Here is a 21,722-nt window from a genome sequence, read left to right on the forward strand (position 1 = left end):
CCTCATCGCCAGGCCCAGGGGCTGCTACTGCCCTGCTTTCATGCCATACACTCTGCCTGTCCCCCAGGCTGACTGCCTCCAGTGCAGAGCCATCCCCTCCTTTCCCAGGCAGCTGGGATGCAGAGGATGAGTGGCAGCACCAGCTCAAGGTGGTCCTGAGCTGCTCCCAAGGGATGGGATGTCCTGTCTTACCACAAGCATTCTGGCCTCGAGACGTGCTGCTGAGCAGCTGGCCAGGCACGGGTGCTGCTCAGGGTGGGTGTAGGGGTGGTGTGGTGGTGAGAATCTACAAGTGTAACCCAGGAACGTGGATGTATAGGTTTCTGGGTCACACGTGTGCATGTGACTAACTCGATGCATGCTATCACTGCACTCAGAGAAGTTTGGGTTGGAAGGAAACTTTACGGGTCATCTAGTCCAACCCTCTGGCAAGTGGCAGGCACAGCTTCAACTAGATTTGGTTACTCAGAGCCCCATCAACCTGACCTTGAATGGGACGGGGCATCTACCCCATCTCTGGGAACCCTGTTCCAGTGTTTCCCAGTGAAGTGAAGGAAATCACAGCTGGAATCATGTGAAGGGAGAACAAAGCAGGTGAGAACAAAGCAGGTGAGAAGAGACAAGTTTGTACTTACTGCTCCCCTTTTGCTGAAGTTGGATAGCTGCTTGGGAGTGAGAGTAGCAAGCCCTTGCACAGCATATGCCCTTTAGGGACCTTGGGGTCCCTCTGGATCTAGGGAGGTGCTGCCAAACTGATAGCACCTGTTCACAGCAAAAAATTCATCATCTCTTTAATTAGACTCCTGCTTCCTGACATCCCTTCTGTATGCATGTGTCTGGAGCTGCAAACATGTGCCCAGAGTATTGCTCCCACCTTAGATCCTTGCTGACTGTTAGGGAATGCAGGTTGCTATTTTGGGCTGAGGATTACATTAAAAAATTGTGTTTCATTTCCCCAAGGCCTCCCCACTGAGCACTGCTTGATCCGCCACTGAAATGCAGGGTGTCCCAGGCAGAAAAGCTACTGTGGCTGCAGCACAGGAGTTGAATGTATTGTCCTTCTGTGGCAGAGAAAGGAGAGGATAGGACCAAAGACTGTGCACTGGGGGTTCACCAGGAGAACAGTAGGAAATGCTGTCTCCTAGGATCACTGACAGCCTGACATGGCCACAGCCCAAAACCCAGAATTTCTGCTGCAGCAACCCCCTTTACAAGCGTAGAGTGATACAAGCATCAAAGATACCTCTGCAAAACTACTGCTAGGCAAGACAAGTTCCTTTTCCTCCTTTAATTACAGAGCAAGTTCAGTGCTGCTGAGCTTATGAGATCTTGCAAACTCAGGAATTGGTTATACTGTGACCTATTTGATGACTTATTTAAAACCTTGAAGGCTCAAATACAGGAAAAAAAAAGATGAATTTTACACCCAGAAAGGCCAAGAGCAAAAAAGGAGAAAGAAAAAGGGCTCCAAGTTGGAAGGTCCTCCTAAGACTGCAGTGTCTAAGGCAGAAGAGACAGAGCCATTGCAGCAGGCTGCAGCGCTGCTTATTGACCAGGTAGATTTTTGTATTTTGGAAAGTGGTGCAGGAGATGCAGCACCTCTGGGTACAGTGACTGCTGAAGAGGCTGTGGTTCCAGATGGAGGTGCAGAAGTTGAGGTACATAGATACCAACATGGTGTGGGGATGGTATAGAACTAGCCTGGTGCCACATGGTTTGTGGCTGTTTTAGAGCAACTCCTCAGAGCCTGAGCAGGCCTTTCAGCTGACCTTGAAGGTAGCTGTGGGCATTGAGAAGCTGGGGAGGGCTGTGCAGATAGTTCAGTGCTCCCTGTTTGAAGATGAGCTGCTACTACGTCCAGAGCTGCTTGATGAGCCATGGGACTTGGTCCTCAGCAGCCTCTGCCACTCTGGCTGCCTTCTGGAAATCCTGGCCGCAGCCACCACCCACAGACCCCACAAAGGATGGCTGGATTGACACCCCTGCTGGATTGACACCCCTGGATTGACACCCTGGATTGACATGCTGTTTAAGGATGTGGTGGGTTTTTCCCATTGCACACCTTCCACCATCACTTGGCCAAGTTGTAACTGCTGTCTTGTAACCAACACCTTTTGGTTCTCCAAATGGCATGAAATTTGCTGCAGGATCATTAAAGCCTTCCACTCATCCCCCTGTTTGGAGTGTGGGGGCTTATTTCTCTACTGTAGGGTTAGGTCTATCACCCTGACAGCAGGGGGGTCATACTTTTCCCATGGGACATGGGAGGGGAGGGCAGAGCTGGGGTGTTGAGCCATCAGACCTTTGCTGCTCACACAGTGCAGAGAGCCCAACAGCAGAGATAGACCAACTTCCAACAGCTCCAAGGGCCACCATTCTGCAGCAGCAGCCCTTGGCCCTCCAGAGGAATAATGATGCGGGGCTCAAAGTCCCTGTCAGTAAAAGCATGATGACCTTGGTGGTCAGCACACAGACTCTTGCCTCAAGTAGCTGCGCAAAAGTTTACAAGGAGTCAGCATTTTTAAAGCTAAAAAGTCAGGCCAAAAGGGGGTTAACTTTGTAAGGCTGCTGCTGGCAAGCTCAGGCTCTACTTTTGGAGCATGCTGCAGGAACAGCTCAACCCAACATTTCTCTCCTCCTCACACCTACTCTCCAATACTGAAAGAAGACATCATCTCCTGTAGCAGCTATAAATACCGTAACACAAAAGCACCCTGGGAAAGTGCTTTCCCAGTAAGACAGAGCAACCCTTCCCCTCCCTGCACTGGGTACTGCCGTGGCCCTGTACAGCATCAGGCATTAATGCTGCTTTCAGCTGACAGCCATGAACCATCCCCTAGGACTCCACACACCCTCTCCAGCACTCTACCACTCTCATCACAAGGTCCCAGAAGTGCTGGATGTTCCCGCTCTCCCCTTTGCTCATGTTCTTTGCAGAGATGCTATGAACACCAGAAGTACCTCTGCATTCAGAAATGGAAAGAAATCTGAGAAAGCACCGAGCTGCTATGGTGCAACATACAGGAACACAAGCAGGACCTGTGGTGAGCAGCAACAGGCCCCACTGGCAGGGTGATGAAAGAAAGGGGTCTGTCCCCACCTCTGATGGCTGACTCTTGGCAGCAGGACCCCTAAGGGCTCCTCATTCCTTCTGCCTGCAAGTCCTCATATTTATCAGGCACTTAGCTAAGCACAAAACCAGCTTCCTGGCACTCTGCAAAGATGAGAAGCCTGAGGGACCACATTTGAGATACTGTGCTGGCCATGCACTGAGATAGCCAAGAAAAAAACCCTGTCCTCTAGTGATGCCAGTAAGGCCAGTCTTTTTCCCCTAGGTGAGATGTTCACTGAAGATAGAAGGGAGAGAAGGCTCCACTCACAGCAGTTATTCACCATCTTCCCCTCACACAGACAGCTAAGAAAAGTGGAGCAAGTCTCTCATTAGACCTGGACACTCCTCACTAATCTTTAATCATATGACAGCCATTTCCTGCTTTCCATCACAGCATCACTGTGCTTCCACCCCTCCTACCCATCTCCCCCAAGACGTGCAGCTGCTTCCTCCACCTCCCTCCACAGTGCCAGCAACCCTACTTGCTGGTGAAGTTCATCCTCATCAGGCTGCTGTTGCTGCTTACAGGGCGAAACCCAAGATCTTGCTTTATTTAGGTCAATACAGTATCTAAAATAAAGGGAGCTTTGGTTGAGAGCTACAGAGATTACTCTAACACTGAAGTATGGAATATCTTTGAGTTGGGTTTGCTGTGTCTGCTTGCACTTGTGAAAAACAGCAAGTTTAGGAGGGAGACCTGCTGACCTCGATGCCAAGTGAGTTCCACACTGCAACCCAGTAAACAGCCTCCCTTCACACAGCTCACCAGATCCAGTGCAGTTTTTAGGTAGATGCTGGTAAGTAAGAAGCCAGGAGGTAGTATGAGAAGGAAGGGGTTACAAAGGAGTGGCAAAAGGAAACAAAGAAAAGAACATTCATTCAAAGCAAAGAGGTTGACACCAGGATGATTTTGTTCCCTCAGTACTTCAATACTGAGTATTGGCTTTAGCACTGCTCGTTGCATAGCCTAACAAGCACAAGCTAAAAACACTGAGTCTGCTTCCATTTCTAAATTACAGTAGCAGTTTTAACCCAAAAAGTGTCCTGAGTTCTGCAGTAGGATGAGACTGCTTACAAGAGCAGGTGCTACCTTGTGGGGCTGGCAGGGACAGAACACAACCCTTTGCCAGAATAGAACATGAAAAAAACATAATCAAAATATGCAGTTTACAAGAAACACCAGAGGATCAAACACTCTCTACCATTTAATGGCTGTAGGACAACACTGTGCCATCTCACCATGCTCCCGTGGAGCCTCGCAGTGCTGGTCTTGTAGCAGGAATTGCACTGTTCCAGAAGAAGCAGGATTTGCTGCTGCAACTGGTGCTTTCTGAGGTCCAATCCCCATATGTCCATGCTGAGAACGGGCAGCATCCTTCTGTCAGTGGGATCAGGAGCAGGGCCTCTGCTGATCCCTGATGGCCAGAAGCCAGATGCCCCGATGCAGTAGTTGCATCAAGGTTCAGTGCAGGAGCAGATGAACTTTTCAGCTCAGCAGAGTATAATATGTGCTCTGCATCAAGCATCCAGGTGGCTTGCAGCTAGGCTGCATGCAGCTGTCCTGCCACCACAGCATCGCAGTTATTTCAGAGTTTACTCTGAGCAAACTCCAGTGCAGTCGTCAGGGCTCCCTGTATGCCCTCGGCCTTTCCACTGCCCTTAGCAACGATGGGAGAGCCTCCTGCCTTCCCTTCCATCTGTGTACAGACAGCCACAGCCCAGTCAGCCGCGGAGAACACGGGGAGGCAATTCTGAGGAAGAGACACAGAGCAGTGATTGTGACTGTGGAGCACTATGCAGTCTGGAGGAAGAACAGTAATAATGTTCTCTCCTCACTCACCCTGGGCCCTCACTAACCTGATGCAGGTATGACTGGGAGAACCACAAAAGTTTAGCATACGTGTTAATGCTGCGTCACCCCCAACCCCGGGCAAACACAGCCTGGAGGATCCAGGGATGACTGTGCCCAGCAAAGACTGAAAGAATAACTGGTCCTACCCCTGTGCTTACCCCACCAGTACTGGGCAGAATCCCAGGAAACATCTCAACAGAAACCTGCTGAGCACTGGGTCCAGTCCCTTTTTGCAGGCAGCTTCCCCATGTGTCTTTCAGGATTCTGCTTACCTTGGACACCTGACAGGCACAGAGCACCTCGCCAGAAACCTGAGGGCTGAGCAGCAGGACTGATGTGCCAGGAGACTTGTCACACAGGTGGTTCACTACCTTCATTAGGATCTAGGAGAGGTGGGGAGAAGAGGGGTCAGGCTACAGCAAAGGAAACTGGCAGGCAGCAGCTCCCTCTTACTGTCTGCAGCACCTGAGGTACCGCTGGGCCAACAAGTAACATGGATTACTCACAGAGAGGGAGTCAGCTGGAACAGTATCAATGATGACAGATTGGTTGCTATGTTTTGTTAGCAGGTTTTGTGCCTTCTCTTCAGCCTGGAGGAGGAAACACACAGCACTTGAGGGGCTACAGGTGGCACAGAGTGGACTGGATGGGGATATATGTATGCAACATATGCACCTAGGGAAACAAAGTTCTGCTCTGTGGGAGAGAGGGGGATGTATGTTAGCAGAAGTGATTGGCAGACTGAAATTTCTACATGAAGACATGTATAATCCTTCAGCAAAAGCAAGCAGAGATGGGCCCCTTTCAAAAATGGAATTGACAGTGACCTGTTCAGTCCCCAGGCTCTCTTCTGGACCTACACATGGCCAAATGTCTCAGGCAGGCTCCTGTGGCAAGATGCTCCTACTTTAAAAAAAGAACAGTTCTTGCCAAGATCACCAAGTCATAAATAAGCATTTCCACAGAGTTTTTACTATAATCATGTAAACTAGCAAGACACAACTGCAGAGGGAAGGCAGAGCAATATCCATAGGGCAGGGAGAAAAACTGTGTCCTGCCACTATTTAATTGCATGACCTTGTAAAGCCTGTTTTTAGGGCCTCCTCATCTTCTACCTAGATAAATAAAGTGATGCCTTATCCACCTGCTGGTATTTGCCAAAAATGCCAATATGGGACTCTCCATCCACACAAGGATTCTGCAGGTGCCAAGGTCTGGTCAGTCATTCGCTGCCTTTTAAATGATGGCCCTGGTTAATGGCAGTGAAATCAACCCAGCACAGGGATTATGTTGCATTATGTGCAATTGCACCTGCTTTCTTCTGCCTCTAATGGGACCCTAGTGAACTGAGACAGATACCACACAGTGCTATGAGCAGGCTGCAAGTGAGTCTGCTGCTGCCACAGTACCTGCTGCAACTCCAGCTTCCTGATGGCCGTGTTGGCTGTTCGCTGTAGTGCTTTGAGGATAGTCTGTAGTTCTTTTCTTTGCCACTGGGGTATTGCAGTGTTACACACCATCTGCAAGGCAAGTTGCTGTGTAAGGACACTAGGCTGTACCTAGAAATAAACTGCTTGTTCTCCAAGAGGTTTGGCTAGAGCCTGACCTCTTCCTAGACCCTTCTATACCCCATGGGATCAGGCCAGCCAGACACTGTGGTATGTTGCTTTCTTGACATCTGGGTATCTCAAGCCTGTGGAAAAGCTGGAAACCCTTATTCACTGCTTTACCCTCCTCACCACTGTCTTCCCTCACATTCCCTCTGGCAGCAGCTCATCTGCAACAGAGGCACCTACAACCTGGCTGGAATATTTGCAACTGAAATGGCACCAGCAGGCAGCAACATGCCCTTGCTATTAACCATGTACATAAACCTGGTATGAAGAAGTCACGTGCCTCCAGTGTATAAAGCACGTGCTGGGCTCTTTCTGCAGGGAAGTGTAATCCTTACTTTGGTCAACTGTCCCACTTCTTTGGAGAGGTTCTGCATCTCAGGAATAGAGGTAATCCTCTGCTTCACTCGCAGGGAGACGGAGTCCACTTCCATAGCCAAGCACTGTCCTACTTCCCGGGCCTAGAGAACAGGGAGAGAATGCTTCAAACAAAGTAACAGGAAAAGTAAACGGGGATGGAAAAAGTGTGAAGTACAGCACAGAATCCAGTGGGAAGACACAGAGAGAGGCTTTAAGAAAAATTGTCCCCAAGAGACTTTGGAATAGAACATTCCCCTCTAAATTTGCAATGAACACTAGATGGTCACACCCATAGGACTAAGCTGTCATGCATTTATGTTTCCTCAGTATTTCACACCAAATTACCAGGATTTCACTGAGATGAACTAGGGACCCCAGTTGCTCTTTAGTGCTCTTTTTTTTCATGATCAAATTTAATCTTGAAAGTAATGACAGAAGAAATAGAAGAAACAGTAAAACTAAAGAAAAGTCATTAGCTGCTCAGGCACATTTCCTGAGGATGAATTCAGCTGGTCTTGGTACACTTCCTATTGCCTTCCCAAATACCAAATACCAAAGTACAGTTAATAAAAAGGCTAATACAAGCTTTGTACACCAATGAAAATCCATACAGTTTGGAGCTTTTCCCCTCTTCCCAATCTCTGTGGCCATGACAGCTCTGCAAGACTTTAGACCAGGACAGAAGAGAGTATAAAAGAAAAGCTGTGGACAGTAAGGACTGCTCTGCCTAGCAAGGGACCTCCCTTATTTCAAGGCACTTCCTCATGCCTATAGCCTCCCTTGCCTGATTAATACATGCACACAGCTCCTCTCAGGGGGCTCTTCAGGTCAGTACTTCCAGCAAAGCATTCAGATGTGCCCTGCAGCTTTTCATTCCTCTGCACCAAGAAAAGCCTTGTTAGGGACGCAGATGCACGAGAGACAGCCAGCCAAAAAGCAACAGATTTGCAGGGGTGGGCTTTGCCTTTAGTCTTCATAGTCCCACTGACAGTAAGTCATTCTTGCCCTGACTGCAGCCTTAAAGGAAGCAGGCAAGGTTGCAGACCCCTGACACTCCCAGATATTCAGAGGACAGAGAAATCTCCACACAATAGTACGCTGCTTACTTTTTATGTGGGCCCATCCAGGGCAGCAGCACAGTTTAGCAGGAAAAAGACTGAAAAAACGAAGCAAAAGGGCTGCAAGAATGAGGCCGGAGTCCTGTAACCATCAAATGCAAATCCAGTTGTGATAGGAAGGAGGTGAAACCGAAGCACAAAGGATCATACCTTTCAATATCTACCTGGGGACTGAAATTCACTTCCTGGTATTTTTTGCAAAGTTCCTATTTTGAAAAGGGGGCTTGAGGGAAGGAATGAGGGTCAAGGAGACTGGAGATAAGGACTGGGGGAGTGCATGTGAACAGTGAGGTACAGCAGCAGAGGTGGGCCTGTGGGTGGTGGTGGAAGCCAAATCAGGCACAGCAGGGAGACACCAGACAAGGCAGAGGGAAGGTTGTTGCCTAAGCAGGAACCTGCAAAGCTGGATCCTTCTCACACTGCCTTGACACAACAGAAACTTCAGTTTATCTGTTCTTACCTGCCTGGCTTGTCCCCCTGTCACTGCAATGACACGGCTAATCCCTTTAACAAGCTGACGCTCACTGATGATAGTCAGATCTTCCACAGCTCCTGTTTGTAGCAGGTGCCTGCAAAATAGCAGAGAACAGGAAAGAAAAGAAGCTCCTCCCTGGGAACAGAAAACAGGAAGCCTGCTTTCCTTCTAGACAAGTCTCCAGTCCAGCAGACCCTTCCCAATCCCAATAGCTTCAATCCCTTCCCATCCCTAAAATCCTGATGGCACCCTGTCAGACAAAAGACAGCAGAGTTGAGGCTGCTCCAAAGGAACCTCTATGCTACCTGCCCAGCAGGCAGCTGTCAAATGGCATGCAACAGCTAAGTTCTCCTTTCCTTTCCCTTTCCTTTCTCCTTTTCCCTTTCCTTTGTCCTTTCCCCCTTTCCTGTTTCCTTTTCCTTTCCCTTCCACCTTTTCCTTTTCCCCTTTTCCCTTTCCTTTTCTCTTTTCCCTTTTCCATTTACTTTTCCCTTTCCTTTAGCAGTGGGATGAACTGGGATTTTTCTCTTCTACTCAACTGTTACTAAACCTATAGAAAGTAATTTTTTTTCTCAAAGTGCCCGACTATCTTCTCAGGCCAGCTCACAGACTGCCCAGTCACAGGGTAGTTGTGCAGGCTCTGACAACCTCCCCTTTCCTCCCTGTGTATTCAACACTGGGTATGAAAAAAACTACACTGTCTTGGCTTCTGTTAACACATGCAATAATTTCAGACAGCTTCACAAGAACTGATCATCTCCACTCCCATGCAATTTCTTGTCCCATTGCTCCCACAAGAATGAGCTCATTACTAGAAACTTGCTCATTTTCAGCTGTATCTGCTCAGAGGCCAATTTATTCCTGGGTTTCTTTATGGCAGCATTGTACAAAGATTGATTAACTCTTCTTAGACTCTTACTACTTCTGAAAGCAGAAGAGGGTAAAGATAATTAATTTAAATAATCAGAGATGTCTCAAGATCTCACAGCCATCTCAGAGTCCCCTGCTGGGTCCCCAGCTCTCCCGCAAACCCAAAGCCAAAGCACTGTAACTCTGGTGTGACAGGCCACACAACCCTTTCTCACGTTCCACTTTCTCATGTTCTCTTGGGCTTCCAGGTTGGTTTTAGACTACGAAGCAAGGCAAAAATGCCCAGCATGTCACTGAAGTTTTCCAACCCTGGGACTTCCAAAGCTTCATAACCAGCCCATCCCGTACTTTCAAGATCTTTCCAATGAGGAAACTAAGTTGCACAAGGACAGGGAGTGGAGCTTGCAAGAATGTCTCTACCTCAGCCACCAGTGTCCACAGAAACGCCTTCTGACTGCAAGTAAAAGTCACTTACGTCCCACAGCAGAGCTCCACAGAGGTCTGCAATGCAGCCTCAGAGTCACAGGTCAGCACACTCTCCACAGGGACCCCCAGGGACACTATCCTCACTGGATCTGGATACTCCTGGCAGAGGAGACAGCGATTCAGCAGCTAACAATATGTTCCTCCAGGGCACTTACAAACGTAACTACATGAATTCAGGTGTCTGCCCCATTTCTTCCCTATTTTAGAGTAGTCCTGAAGTCAGGGGTAGCACTGGTTCTCCCCCACAATCAGAGAAAGAAAAAATCATGTGACACTATAAGATTTTGGTTCAAAGAAATGAGCAGAAAGCCTGCATATCACCAGCCTCCATGTTTTTACAACAGAGTACTCCTGAGATCTCAGCTCTGTCCTGTTTGCTTTCCCAAGTTTTGGGTGTCAGTTCCCTTGCAGAAGCCTGTTGTGTAAACATCTCTTGTGATCCAGATGATTCCTGCTCAACAAGAATGCCCATGAAGATGTGCACTGCCATCTTGTCATACCTCATCCACTGCACGGAGTCCCTGAACTCTTCTGGCCAGCTTGAGGGGGACTTCAGCCATATGCACAGCCACATTTTGCTTGATCACATCCTGGACCACTTGCTCCACTTGCTGCAGTTGCTCCACACTCACAGGACCCTGTGGAAGTAAACCAGCCACTTTCAGGAGAAGTCTCCTGAAAGGTACAAAAGGGAGAATTGGGGTAGGGCCCCCAGGTGACTCAGCTGGGAAAACCACTCTTGCCCTGCATCTCATCTTCCCTACTTGTAAAAGGGAACTGTGAGTATCACGACACTCCCACCTCCTCCTCCCATGAGGGATCACAAAGCATCCAGTAAACGCTTCAAAAGAGATGCTGCAATGAGTGACAGGTTACCAGAGCTCAGCCTGACCTAATACCTTACAGCTCCCAAGCCCTCTCACCTGGATGACCAGACACCAGGTACATGCTACAGTCAAGCTGATTAATCTCTCAAAAGACCCATTTACACTACTCAGGTCAGTCCCATGACTACTGACCTTGCTAAGTCCTTTCCCTTATGACACCCATTCATCCCCTCAGAGTCAGGTCAGTGGAAAGCAGAGCCAGTCACATCCAAGGGACAAACATGACCCATCTCTGAAGGAGTGATTATGATGAGAAGAAGAAAATCCCTGGTGAGAAGGCCAGTACTGGGACATTGGGACTGCTGAGAACAAGAAAACTGAAGTCCAGAGTCACCTTGGTATCGAAGTCGAAGCGCAGCCGCTCTGCTGTCACGTGGGATCCTCGTTGCTCTGTGTGGTCACCCAGGACTTGGCGGAGTGCAAAGTTCAGCATGTGGGTAGCAGTGTGGTTTGTCATGCAGGCCAGTCGCTGGGCCTGAAAGCAGAGACAAGTTGGCAGGGAGTTCTGGTTCTCCACACAGCTCAGCAGAGCAGGGGATGGCATGCAGACATAAGGAGTGGGTGTGAAGGGATGTGAGAAGATAGGGGGGAAAACAATGGGTAATACAGCTGTGAGGTCAATTTATGTCACAGGGCAGATCTAACTTCTTTTCCCATGGGACCACCTCTGTAAAACAGCAAAAGGTAGAGTGGATACTTTTGGACAGACCAATGGCTCATACAGTTTTAGTCGCTTGTGAGGTCTCCTACCCACTGCACATAGCAATGAAAAGCAGTTTCAGGAATAGCAGGGACAAGGCTCAGCTGTGCCCAGGTTACTCAGGACATCACAAGACTCTCAGAGCAAGGCTGGGAAAAAGTTAAGAGCACTAAGTTATCACCTCGTCCACATAGAGCTGCACTTGGTCCCCAGCGCGCAGGGTTTCTACAGCAATGACCTCATGGATCACGTAACCACCCGAGAGATGAACTGACTCTACAGGGAAGAGAACATCCTGAGCAAAGAGACAGAAAGATGAGTTAGAACACAGGGAAAATCTAATTACCTGTGCAAGGTGCTCACTTGATCCAACTGTGAAACACAACCTACACTGATCCCTAAAAGACAGGGATGGGGTGGGAAAAGTCGAGGGAAGCTTACTGCCAATGAAGCCACAGTGCCTTAGACCTTCTCTGCATCCACTCACTGCACAACATGTTGAGGCTGCTGGCTTGCAATGAAGGGGCAGTAACACCACCCATGCTGATGAATTTTCTGAACAAAGATGTTTGTCCATGAGAAAACGGACAGAATTTGCCAAGGTACCTATCTCAGATATCCAAGGTGCCATTTCTGCCTCACTGGGTTGGCAACAGAAACTTGATCCTCACTTCAGCTTGAGGAGAAGTGTTGAGCAAGGCACTATCACATTCTGCAAGGCTAAAAAGGCAGAATCAGTGCCCAGGGGTGATTCTCAAGAGCCGGAACATAGGAAAGAAAAAAGGCTCCAACCCCTGTAAGTTCCCAAGGGAGGGTCAAAGCTCTTCCTCTGGCAAGGCTGAATGAATATCCTGCAGAAGTAGAGGTCCTTCCTGATGCTTTTGGGAGGGAAAAGAATTATTGCACTGTGTCTTAGGCTGCTTGCAGTCATCCAGGACTGGCCAGAGACAAGTTACTCAGCTCATAGACTGTGATTATTGATTGCCTTCCCTCTGCATTGCAGCCCCAGCTGGCAAGAGTGCAGCACAATGAAGGGAGGCCCAAGAAGACTCTACAGCCTTCCCCAGCAAGAATAAATGGTAAAGGGCTGAGATACAAGCAGAGCAGCAAGTACACCTCTGAAATTACTGCTGCTTCTCTCTCACCCCACCAACCCCGATGCAAAGACAAAGGGAACTGACAAGAGTCAGCAGCTGGCAAATTAACACAGTAAAGCAGCCCACCACTTGAGAATTCTGCCTGGCCTCTGTACCCATGGCAGCCTTGGGCTCAGGCAGCAAAGGGTCTTACCTGCTGTCCTAAACGTATCATGTAGCCTTGGTCAGAGTCTTGCCCACCCTGCTCTGCATAGAAGTTAGTCCTGTCCAAGATGACACCACAGCGTTGCCCTGCCCCAACCTCCTTCTGGAGAGACTGATCTCTGTACAGCATCAGGACAGTGGCCTGGCACGGGCTGAACTCTGTCAGAGGAAGAGGATGGAAGCAATTAGTGTGTACACTCGTCACACTGCAACAGGAAAGAGGAGGTCACTTCCCTATGCCAATCCTGCCAATACTCAACCTATACAGAAAGCTGGCACTTTCCTTTGCCTTGGTAGGAGAGGAACAGCTGTTAGCAGAAAGGACAAAAGATCTGTTATTTGGATCTAAGTCACACCTCACTTACCTACTGAGAGACCTGTTGAGTAGCAGATAAGCAAGCACGGATGGCCAATGTGTCTCAAGCCTGATAGAACAAGATGTGCCATAGACACATCTACATTTTGCTACATTGCAAGCTTTGCAAACCTGCCTACATTCTATGAAGAGCTGACAGACTTGGTAGACAAGGGATGACAGGGATGCCACCTTCCTTGATACAGCAAGCTCTCCTGTAAGCTCCCTGAAGCCAAATTTGGGAGATATGGACAGGACAGGTAGACAGTGATGAGGGTGTTTAACTGGATGAGCAGTTGGACCCACAGAAATTGATCAATAGTTCAATGCTCATCTGATACTCATTTACTAGTAAAGCTACTTGGTGGCCAACACCACTTAGAGCTACTTAGGGCCAATATAATTTAACATCTTCATTAACAACTATCCAAGACAAGCTGGGATGCACCAAAGGCAACAAAGGACTGACAGAAACCTTGGGGTCCTCAAGGGCAAGCTGAACAAAAGCCAGCATGGTGCCCTTGCAGCAAGGAATACTGACAGCCTGCTGAGTTGTATGAGCACAAACATAGCCAACAAGGCAAACAAAGAAGTTATTCACCCCTATTTAGCATTTGGGAGACAACAGGAAATTCTGGTTGTACATAAAGAAAAAAAATTTCACACTAAAAGCAACAAAGAGCAGGGAATACAGAGACTGCAGGATCTCTGCCCTTAAAGATATTGAAAACTTAAATGGATAAGGCTCTGAGAAACCTGATCTGACTGTGCTGCTGTTCCTTTGACAAAGAGACTGGACCATCCAGAGATCCTCTCCAACCTAAATTATTTTATGATTCAGAGACTGACAAGGTGGGACAGTGCTAGCTTGGAAATTTCAGCCAGTGACACTGCTGGGCTTTTTTCTTTCATTGTATTATTGCCATAGTATATATAGATTGAATTAGCTCGCTTTCTACTTGGTGTGGGTTGCAACCAGCAAACTAGGTAAGAGGGAGCTTGGCTGTACCCAGCTATCTCTAATTGTTTGTGACAGCCACATCACCTCTTACTCTCCGTGGTTTAGCTTTATGCTGTCCCTAGAGCATCAGCGACCCCAGTTTCCCTACATAATATAAAGCCTGCACTGGCACCTAGTGGTCTGCCAAAGAAAGCGCAAATGCACAGTTTCAGACGACTACCTAAGCCCTTCGTATCACTCCCCCTGTCACTCGCACACATCCAGAAGACTAATTCTTGGGGACAACCGCATCTCTAGCAGAAATCAACAGTCCCTGCTTCATCACTGCACACTAATACCAACCTAGAGCTCACAGACTTGTCATCAGCCCAGACAGAGCCTTCCTGGGGACATACCAACATCAATAAGAAAGGCAGCTACTTTGGGATGAGGTACAGAGGAAAAGATACAGCAGCAAGATGGGCAGGTTTGAACCACAACCTACACGTTCTGCATGCCTGAAGTTAGGCAGCAAGAGCATTCTTGTGAGGGTGCTTATGGACAGGACCCAGCCACTTACCATACTGCCCATGCTGCCCAAGTGTGTAGGCATACTTTGGGGAATCATCAGTAGTGGGCACGTAGCTGCTCCGCAGGTGAGCCAGGGAGTGCACATCAAGGCACATGTTTGTGTCCTCCAGCTGTCCTGCCTGTGGGCCACCAGCCTTTCGCTACAGGAGAGTAAAGGCACAGTCAGATGGGAGATGCGTGGGGGCACTCAAACCAGTAACTGGAGCAGGAAGGCCAAGAACTTCATCCACTTTCCTGGAAAAGCCTTGTTTAGATCCAGGCTGACGAAGGCTACTGCTAAACCAACCCCATTCCTTCAAAATCACAAGCTCTCAACACCACCCTGTGCTAGCCTTGAGGCAGGCCATAAGCAACAGGTAACACAGCCCTCCTGGAACAGCTTGCTATGTAATTCCATAACCTTCACTTCAGCAACAAACAGCATAAACCACTTCTACTGATCTGAAGAGAACCACCATGAAATACTTCTCAGCCGCACACCTACAAGCAAAGTCATTATGACCCCAGTACTGCTTCAGACTGCCTTCCTTTTCAGGGAAAAGGCACTATGGTGCATCTGAAGAGCCTCAACCTCAGCAAAAGGAATTCTGTCTCCATGCTCATGGAAGAGAGGGAAAGCTCTGAATTATTCTGACAAGGTGAGCCTCTGTCTTACCTTTGCATCTCCCAGTGCAAGTTCAGTAAAAGCAGCTGAATCCAAGCTGATTCCCTTTTCTTCAAGCATTAAGTCAATCAGATCCAAAGGGAACCCCAAATTCCCATAGAGAGACCAGGCTACTTCAGCTGTATTAAAACACAGAATGATATGAACACTGTGAACACAGAAAGCAAAGGCATCTCAAGATATGCTCACATGGACAGCCTAGTGTGTGCCTAGGTAACTGGCTTCACCTGTGTGGTGTGCAGCAGGGAAGGAAAGACAAGACATGCAGTTCCTCTTGTGTGTGGGACCAGTATTTCTGATGACCCACAGCCCCACCCCTGAAAAAATTCAGTGTATCACATCTAGAAAGGCAGCTGTGCTGTTTTTATCCTGAGTGCCTTCTTTCAGCTGTGTCTTGTAAGGACCTAGTTTATCAGTCAATAAAGCAGCAATGGAATGTTTCTAGATTTCCTGTGCCTAGTTTGTTGTGAGAACAGACTACTTAAAACAATTGCTATCTAGAGAAAGGAGCAACACTTGCTCCTCTGCCCAGGGCTAGAAGGTCACTGAAAACACACAGGGGAGGCAGACATCCACCATTTTTGACTGCAAAGCTTCCTGCTGGTGAGAACTATCTTTAAGAGCAGCTTGTCAGAGGAGGGAGACTCACCAGGGAACTTTGTGGAGGGCTCCATCTGCTGCACTGTCCTCTCAATGATGTTCCTCCCACGCTCAAGGGAAGACAGAAAAGCAGCCTCATTCTCATTGATAACATCCATGATCTGCACAAAGATCAGAAGAAAGGTTAGCCATAACACCTCAGGGAGTTCCCCAGTTCAGCTCAGCACTGCTAGTCAGCTCAAAGCAAATCAAGCATCCAGCATGGGAATCGTGTCTATGTGAAACAGACTTTTTGTTCCATAATTATCCATCACATGGCTCAGACTTGTTACTGAACAGGGCCAAAGTCATTGTGTGTCCTACCACCACTACTGTCAAGGCAATACTGACCAATCACCTGGGGAAGGCTGGAGGTTGACAAATGCTCCCTGTCAGACATTCATGTCTGTGACCAAATTAAAAGTGCATGGTTGGAACAGCCAGAGAAATTGCTTGTCACAGTTTGCTGTCAGCAGAAGCAAGCCAGGGCTAGCCTTAAATCACCAATCCACTTTGGACAAAGGGTACCCAGGCTAGGACAGGCTGTACTTGCACTTAACAAAAGTTTTTTTTTAGCTTTTTTAGAACAACAGCTGTCTTATACCAGGACAAGCAGTCCCTGGTACGGATTTAGTAGAGCTCCCACAAGGAAATCTGCCACAAATACTTCTTGTGCCAGATACAAACTTGTTCCCAACCCATCTCAGCCCACTCATGAGAACGTGGTTATGGAGGAGGCCATGCAAACTCCTCCAGCTAGAGTTCCAAGGAAAGGCTGACTTCTGCCCAAGAGCAGTGTCTCACAAAAACGAGACACGCAGTTTCTCTCCAGGGGATTCCACATTGCTCACCTGGTCTTTATTCTTCGTCAGCTCTGGATAGGCATCTCCCTGTGGAATAAGTCTCAGTTACTGACAACATATTCAGTGTCTTCCTCAAGGGATCTCCCAGCATGCTGTAAGAACTATAGAGGTTTCTCAGGCAGGTGAGTGTGAAGGGAGGCCCTGTGCACAGCTCCAGGGACAGCAGCACAGGGAAAAGTCACACATGGCCTTACAGCTGCCATCTCCTTGCTATCTTCATGTGACCCACCTCTGCTCTCCCCTACACAGCATCTCTTGGCAAACACATGAGTTCACAACAGGAAGAAAGGAAGAAAGCATTGTCTTTTAGTATGCTGTTACTACTCACAGGGACCAACTTAAGGTGGCTTCAACCAGATACAGCAGCTTGGAAGCCCTCAGCAAACAACAATGGATGTCTTCAGGAAACAATAAAGAGCACTTACACTTCCACTCTCTGCTGGTCACACTAGGCCCCCTCCCACCCAACACAAATGATCAAGAGACAAGAAATTTTTACTGCTCTGATGCATAGCATCAGATACACCCTCCTGGAGCTCCTTCATATCCAAGACTGTCTCCAGACAGTGTACCAGAAAGGGATACAGGGCTGAATAGGACATGTGTGAAACATTTTCCCCCAAGGCAGCAGCTTTCAACTCACCAGTACTTCCACTACAGTGGGCACCAGGGAGGCCAGGAGCCCAGGTGGTGCATGAAGGACTTCAGAGCAAAAGCGGACAGCCCTGCGCAGGATCCGACGCAGCACCAGTCTGAAAACAGAGCAGATTCCCCAGGCAGCCATGTGAACCTTCTTCACAGCTCTAGCATCCAGCACACCCCCCAGCACAGCTCCTCTGGCCTGATTTATCAACACAGGCCAACTGCTCCCCACACTCCACACCCATCCAAGGATGAGCCTGCATACCAGAACCTCTTTCAGGTTCCCATCTTTTTCCTTCCCAAAAGGTTATGTATTCCTTTTCTCGGGCCTACACCAGAATGTCCCCCCCAGCTGTCCATATTCCTTTCCAGACCTAACTCTGTCCACCCCATGCCGTTTTCCTGATGTCCTTACTCTGCTCCAGAGAAGCCTGGGTAGATGCCATCAGTGATGCACACGCACAAGGTGCGCACATGATCTGCCACCACGCGGTAAGCCATGTTCACACGCCCAACATCAGCATCCCCCACCAAGCCTTGGTATTTGGGCCCCCTGCAGCCCTAAAAGAGAAAGTGAGCAGATAGATGAGCAGAAGTTAATGGATTCAGTACAAGAGGCGGGCAGCTACACTGGATAGCATGCTCCTCAAATACCTCCAAACCTTGTGCATCTAAGATGTATCTATTAAATCTTTCTAGACCATTACAGACCAAGACTTCTGTACTTACGACAGGTCAGCAAATGCTCTGGCATTGAGGATTTTAAGAAACTGTGGAAAAAATGGATCAACAGTGCCCACAACCCAGCAGATAACCAACCTGGATTTCTCCCCAGTTTCCCTACAATGCTGCTCTGGACCTGGCTGGACATACCTCCTGTCTCAAAATACCACTAAGTAACATACATAGAGAAGGCTGTACTTTGGTACCAGGCAAGCAGTCTGTGCCTGTCTCAAAATACCACTAAGTAACACACATAGAGAAGGCTGTACTTTGGTACCAGGCAAGCAGTCTGTGCTCAAGGAGCTTTGGCTTAGCTGTGACTCTGAGCAGAGGCTCTGTCACCTTGTGAATGGCATCCAAGATGGGAGTGAAGAGATCTGTGTCGTAGTTGGAACGCTTGTTCTGCAGAACTGTCACCAGCCTTTCCAGGCCCATTCCTGTATCCACGTGGTGCTGTGGCAAGGGACGCAGATTCCCCTCCACCTCTCTGTCAGCCAGACAGGAAAAATAAAAGGCAAAAGAGAAACAAGAGTCAGCTCAGGGGGAAAGGAAGCAGACGAGTGAAAGAGAATGAGACAGTGACAGGAGATGGAAACAGCAGGTGACCCAACAAAAGGAAGTTCAGGGACAAGAGTAACAGCACCCTGCCTCAGCACTGTCAGGCAGCCAAGATCTGACCATCAGATAGAGCAGCTTGTAACACAGGAAAAAAGGCCAGCCTAGAACAGGGACCTGAAGTGTACTCCTCTCTTCCTTCTGCAGGTTCCCCTGGGCTGCTAGAGATCTCAGGAGATCTCTGGGATGCAGCTGTGAGGGAGAAGAGGCAGCAAAGTTTGAAGAAGGACAGGACAAATGAAGCAAAAGGGACCAAGAGCTGCACCGGACACATCTCCACGGCTTCCCTCTTGCTCCTGTACTGCCACCTCCTGGAAAGCACTGAGATGTCTCAGAGTATACTCACACAGTTTTGGAGTCAGACAAGAGGGAAATACTCATGATTTCAGACCAGATGCCCGGTACCTGCTGTACTGCATGAAGACCAGGTTCCAGATCTCCACTACATCAGGGCTGCCCTGGTTCACCAGTGCTGCAGCATTTCTGCCACCACCCACATAGTCATAATGGATCTCTGTGCAGGGACCACAAGGACCGGTGTCCCCCATCTCCCAGAAGTTGTCCTTCAGTGGAAAAGGAAGCACGTGACTGGCAGGCACTCTGGAAAGGAAAACAGAGGTGGCAGCGCTGGGGCAGCAGACAAAGCACAGAGTAGCCTAAAGAACAGGAAAAGTTGGAAGGGAAGAAACATTTCTGACCACTACAAACTCAGTAAGTGAAGACATTAGCACTGCTTCTGGTCACACAGAATTGCTCTCCACAGCAGAAACAAACTGGGCCAAGCCAGACAGGATCCTACTCATTGCCCAGAATATCTGGCAGGCTGAGTCTGGGTCCTGCTGGTGGACACAAGATCTCCACTGGGTCTGTGAAGCCACCTTGCTTCTTGGAGGGAATTCCAGCAGAACTAAGACCTGATTACAATGGCCAAGGCTGAAGAGCAACAGTGACATAGAGTGGCTGCCTTGGCTACAAAGCCCTCACACAGCCTGAAACAAGCTCCCAAAGCACAGCAGTGCTCTCTGCAATGGCTTTATCCTCACACTGAAGCAATCATTGCTAGCTTTTAGGATAGAAACTTTGTGATGGAGAGGAAACAAAGGATGAGAGATCCTTCACACAATTCACCCAGACCAGCCAGCCCTAGGTACACAGCCCCCCAGATAGATAACATCTAAGAAACAGCTTAAAGTTAAGTGCCCCAGAGCTCTCAAGAGCCTGGCTGATCTTAATAGCCCAAACAAACCAGGGAAAAAAAACTTTAAAACCCAGCTTTCAGCCCCTACATCAGACTACCATCAATTAAAAGCAAATGGGAGACTATGAAGACTGAAACTCCAGCACCAGCAGAACCTCTTCTCTAACACACTTACCCCAGGCGCAGCCATATGTCCCTGCACTCCTCATCTGCACTCAGCCCCAGCGAGGAATCTCCACCAAAATAGGTGACGTAGAGACGATCTCTGGGGATCTTGTAGACCTCTGTCAAGAGCTCCCAGGCCATGCTACAAGCCTCCTCCTGAGCAAGCAGGGAATATAAATGAAGCACAGTCATCCAGGATGCACAGTGATGCGGGAAGGCTCTGTAGAATGGGAGTCAAACACCAAAGAAGTTAATTTCACATGCTCTCTCCCTTTCCAGTTTAAAGGTGTTTTGCAAAGAGCGGGAAGAGAACCAGGTGAGCAAGTCAGCTCACTGCTGCCTGTGGAAAACTGACATTCCTAAACTGCTGGGAGAGCTTCAGGGTCACATCATGGTCTACACCCATGTGCTAACCAGCAGTTACATCGATTATTTTCTTTCCAACAAAAAAATCTGTAGTCACTAGCAATAAAACTAGCATCTTTTATCCTTCTTTCCTTTATAAACTTTCTATTAACAAGCATGAACTGAAATACGAACTTCTTTTCACTGTATTAAATAGTCAGCACCGGGATACATGCTGACAACTTTGATTTGTAGGCACTGTTTACTGCTTGGAAACACTGAGTGCTTTGACAGTCTGCAGGGCACACCTAGAGCTGCAGCACACTGGCTTACTACCAATGCTCCAGGTCACAGAGCTCCCAAGAATTAATTTGGAGCTTACCAAAATGCCTTCTGCAGGCAGTCCTATGACAGCTCTGAAATAAGGGGCGGCATTTCTCCCTGGAAAGGGTTTGCTCCTGTCACCTCACCTTAAAGTAATCCCCAAAGGACCAGTTCCCCAGCATCTCGAAGAAGGTGTGATGGTAAGTGTCCCGGCCCACGTCCTCCAGGTCGTTGTGCTTCCCTCCCGCCCGCACACACTTCTGGCTGTTCACCACCCGCCGGTGCTGCGCCAGCTCGCTCCGGGGGTGCACCGTGCCCAGGAAAATGGGCTTGAACTGGAAACCAAGGCAGAGAGACACCCGCTATGGGCTCCTGCAGCACAGCCCCGGCGCCAGGAGGGGCAAGCGGGAGAGCGGTGGCGCGGTGATCCCCCCAGGAGCCTGTCCCGCCACCGGAGACCCCCGTGAAGGGGGTACCCCGAGACGGGCCCGGGGAGCTGACCGAGGGGAGCTGCGGGGAGACCGCAGGCGGGGAGAGACGGAGAGACCTGGTTCATGCCGGCATTGACGAAGAGGAGGCGGGGGTCGCCGCGGGGCCGCACAGGGGCCGAGGGCAGACGGCGGTGGCCGTGGCGCTCCTGGAAGAAGCGGAGGAAAGCGGCGCGGACCTGCCCGGCCGGCGGCCCGGAGGAACCCCCCCGGCGGGGGCTGCAGCCCCAACGCATCGGCACCGCCAGCAGCAGCCGCCGCCGCAGCCGCCCGGCAGCAGCCGCCGCCATGGTGGGCAAAGGCGGAAGGCAGAGCGGCGGATCCGGACGGGGTGGAGAGGAGGGGCCGACGGGGGAGCGGAGGAGAAGTGCGGGCGGCTGGGAGCTGTGTCAGCCG

General features: G+C 49.2%; 1 protein-coding gene across 1 annotated transcript; it reads right to left on the minus strand.

Moving 5' to 3' along the window:
- Positions 1-4,005: 4,005 nt before the first annotated feature.
- On the minus strand, positions 4,006-21,654 carry AARS2 (alanyl-tRNA synthetase 2, mitochondrial). The gene is made up of 22 exons (XM_071739331.1): positions 21,386-21,654; positions 20,985-21,173; positions 20,180-20,325; positions 19,212-19,406; positions 18,534-18,678; positions 17,884-18,029; positions 17,470-17,578; positions 16,815-16,853; positions 15,974-16,085; positions 15,316-15,443; positions 14,650-14,800; positions 12,764-12,933; positions 11,655-11,768; positions 11,108-11,248; positions 10,387-10,524; positions 9,876-9,985; positions 8,516-8,624; positions 6,916-7,038; positions 6,374-6,484; positions 5,471-5,554; positions 5,237-5,347; positions 4,006-4,863 (listed from the first exon to the last, which is right to left on the minus strand). Exons 1-22 carry the CDS (start codon positions 21,614-21,616, stop codon positions 4,699-4,701), a joined length of 2,967 nt encoding a protein of 988 aa, XP_071595432.1. The 5' UTR covers positions 21,617-21,654; the 3' UTR covers positions 4,006-4,698.
- Between the last annotated feature and the right edge of the window lie 68 nt (positions 21,655-21,722).

This window comes from Heliangelus exortis, chromosome 3 (genome assembly GCF_036169615.1).
Source record: "Heliangelus exortis chromosome 3, bHelExo1.hap1, whole genome shotgun sequence".
Lineage (NCBI taxonomy): Eukaryota > Metazoa > Chordata > Aves > Apodiformes > Trochilidae > Heliangelus > Heliangelus exortis.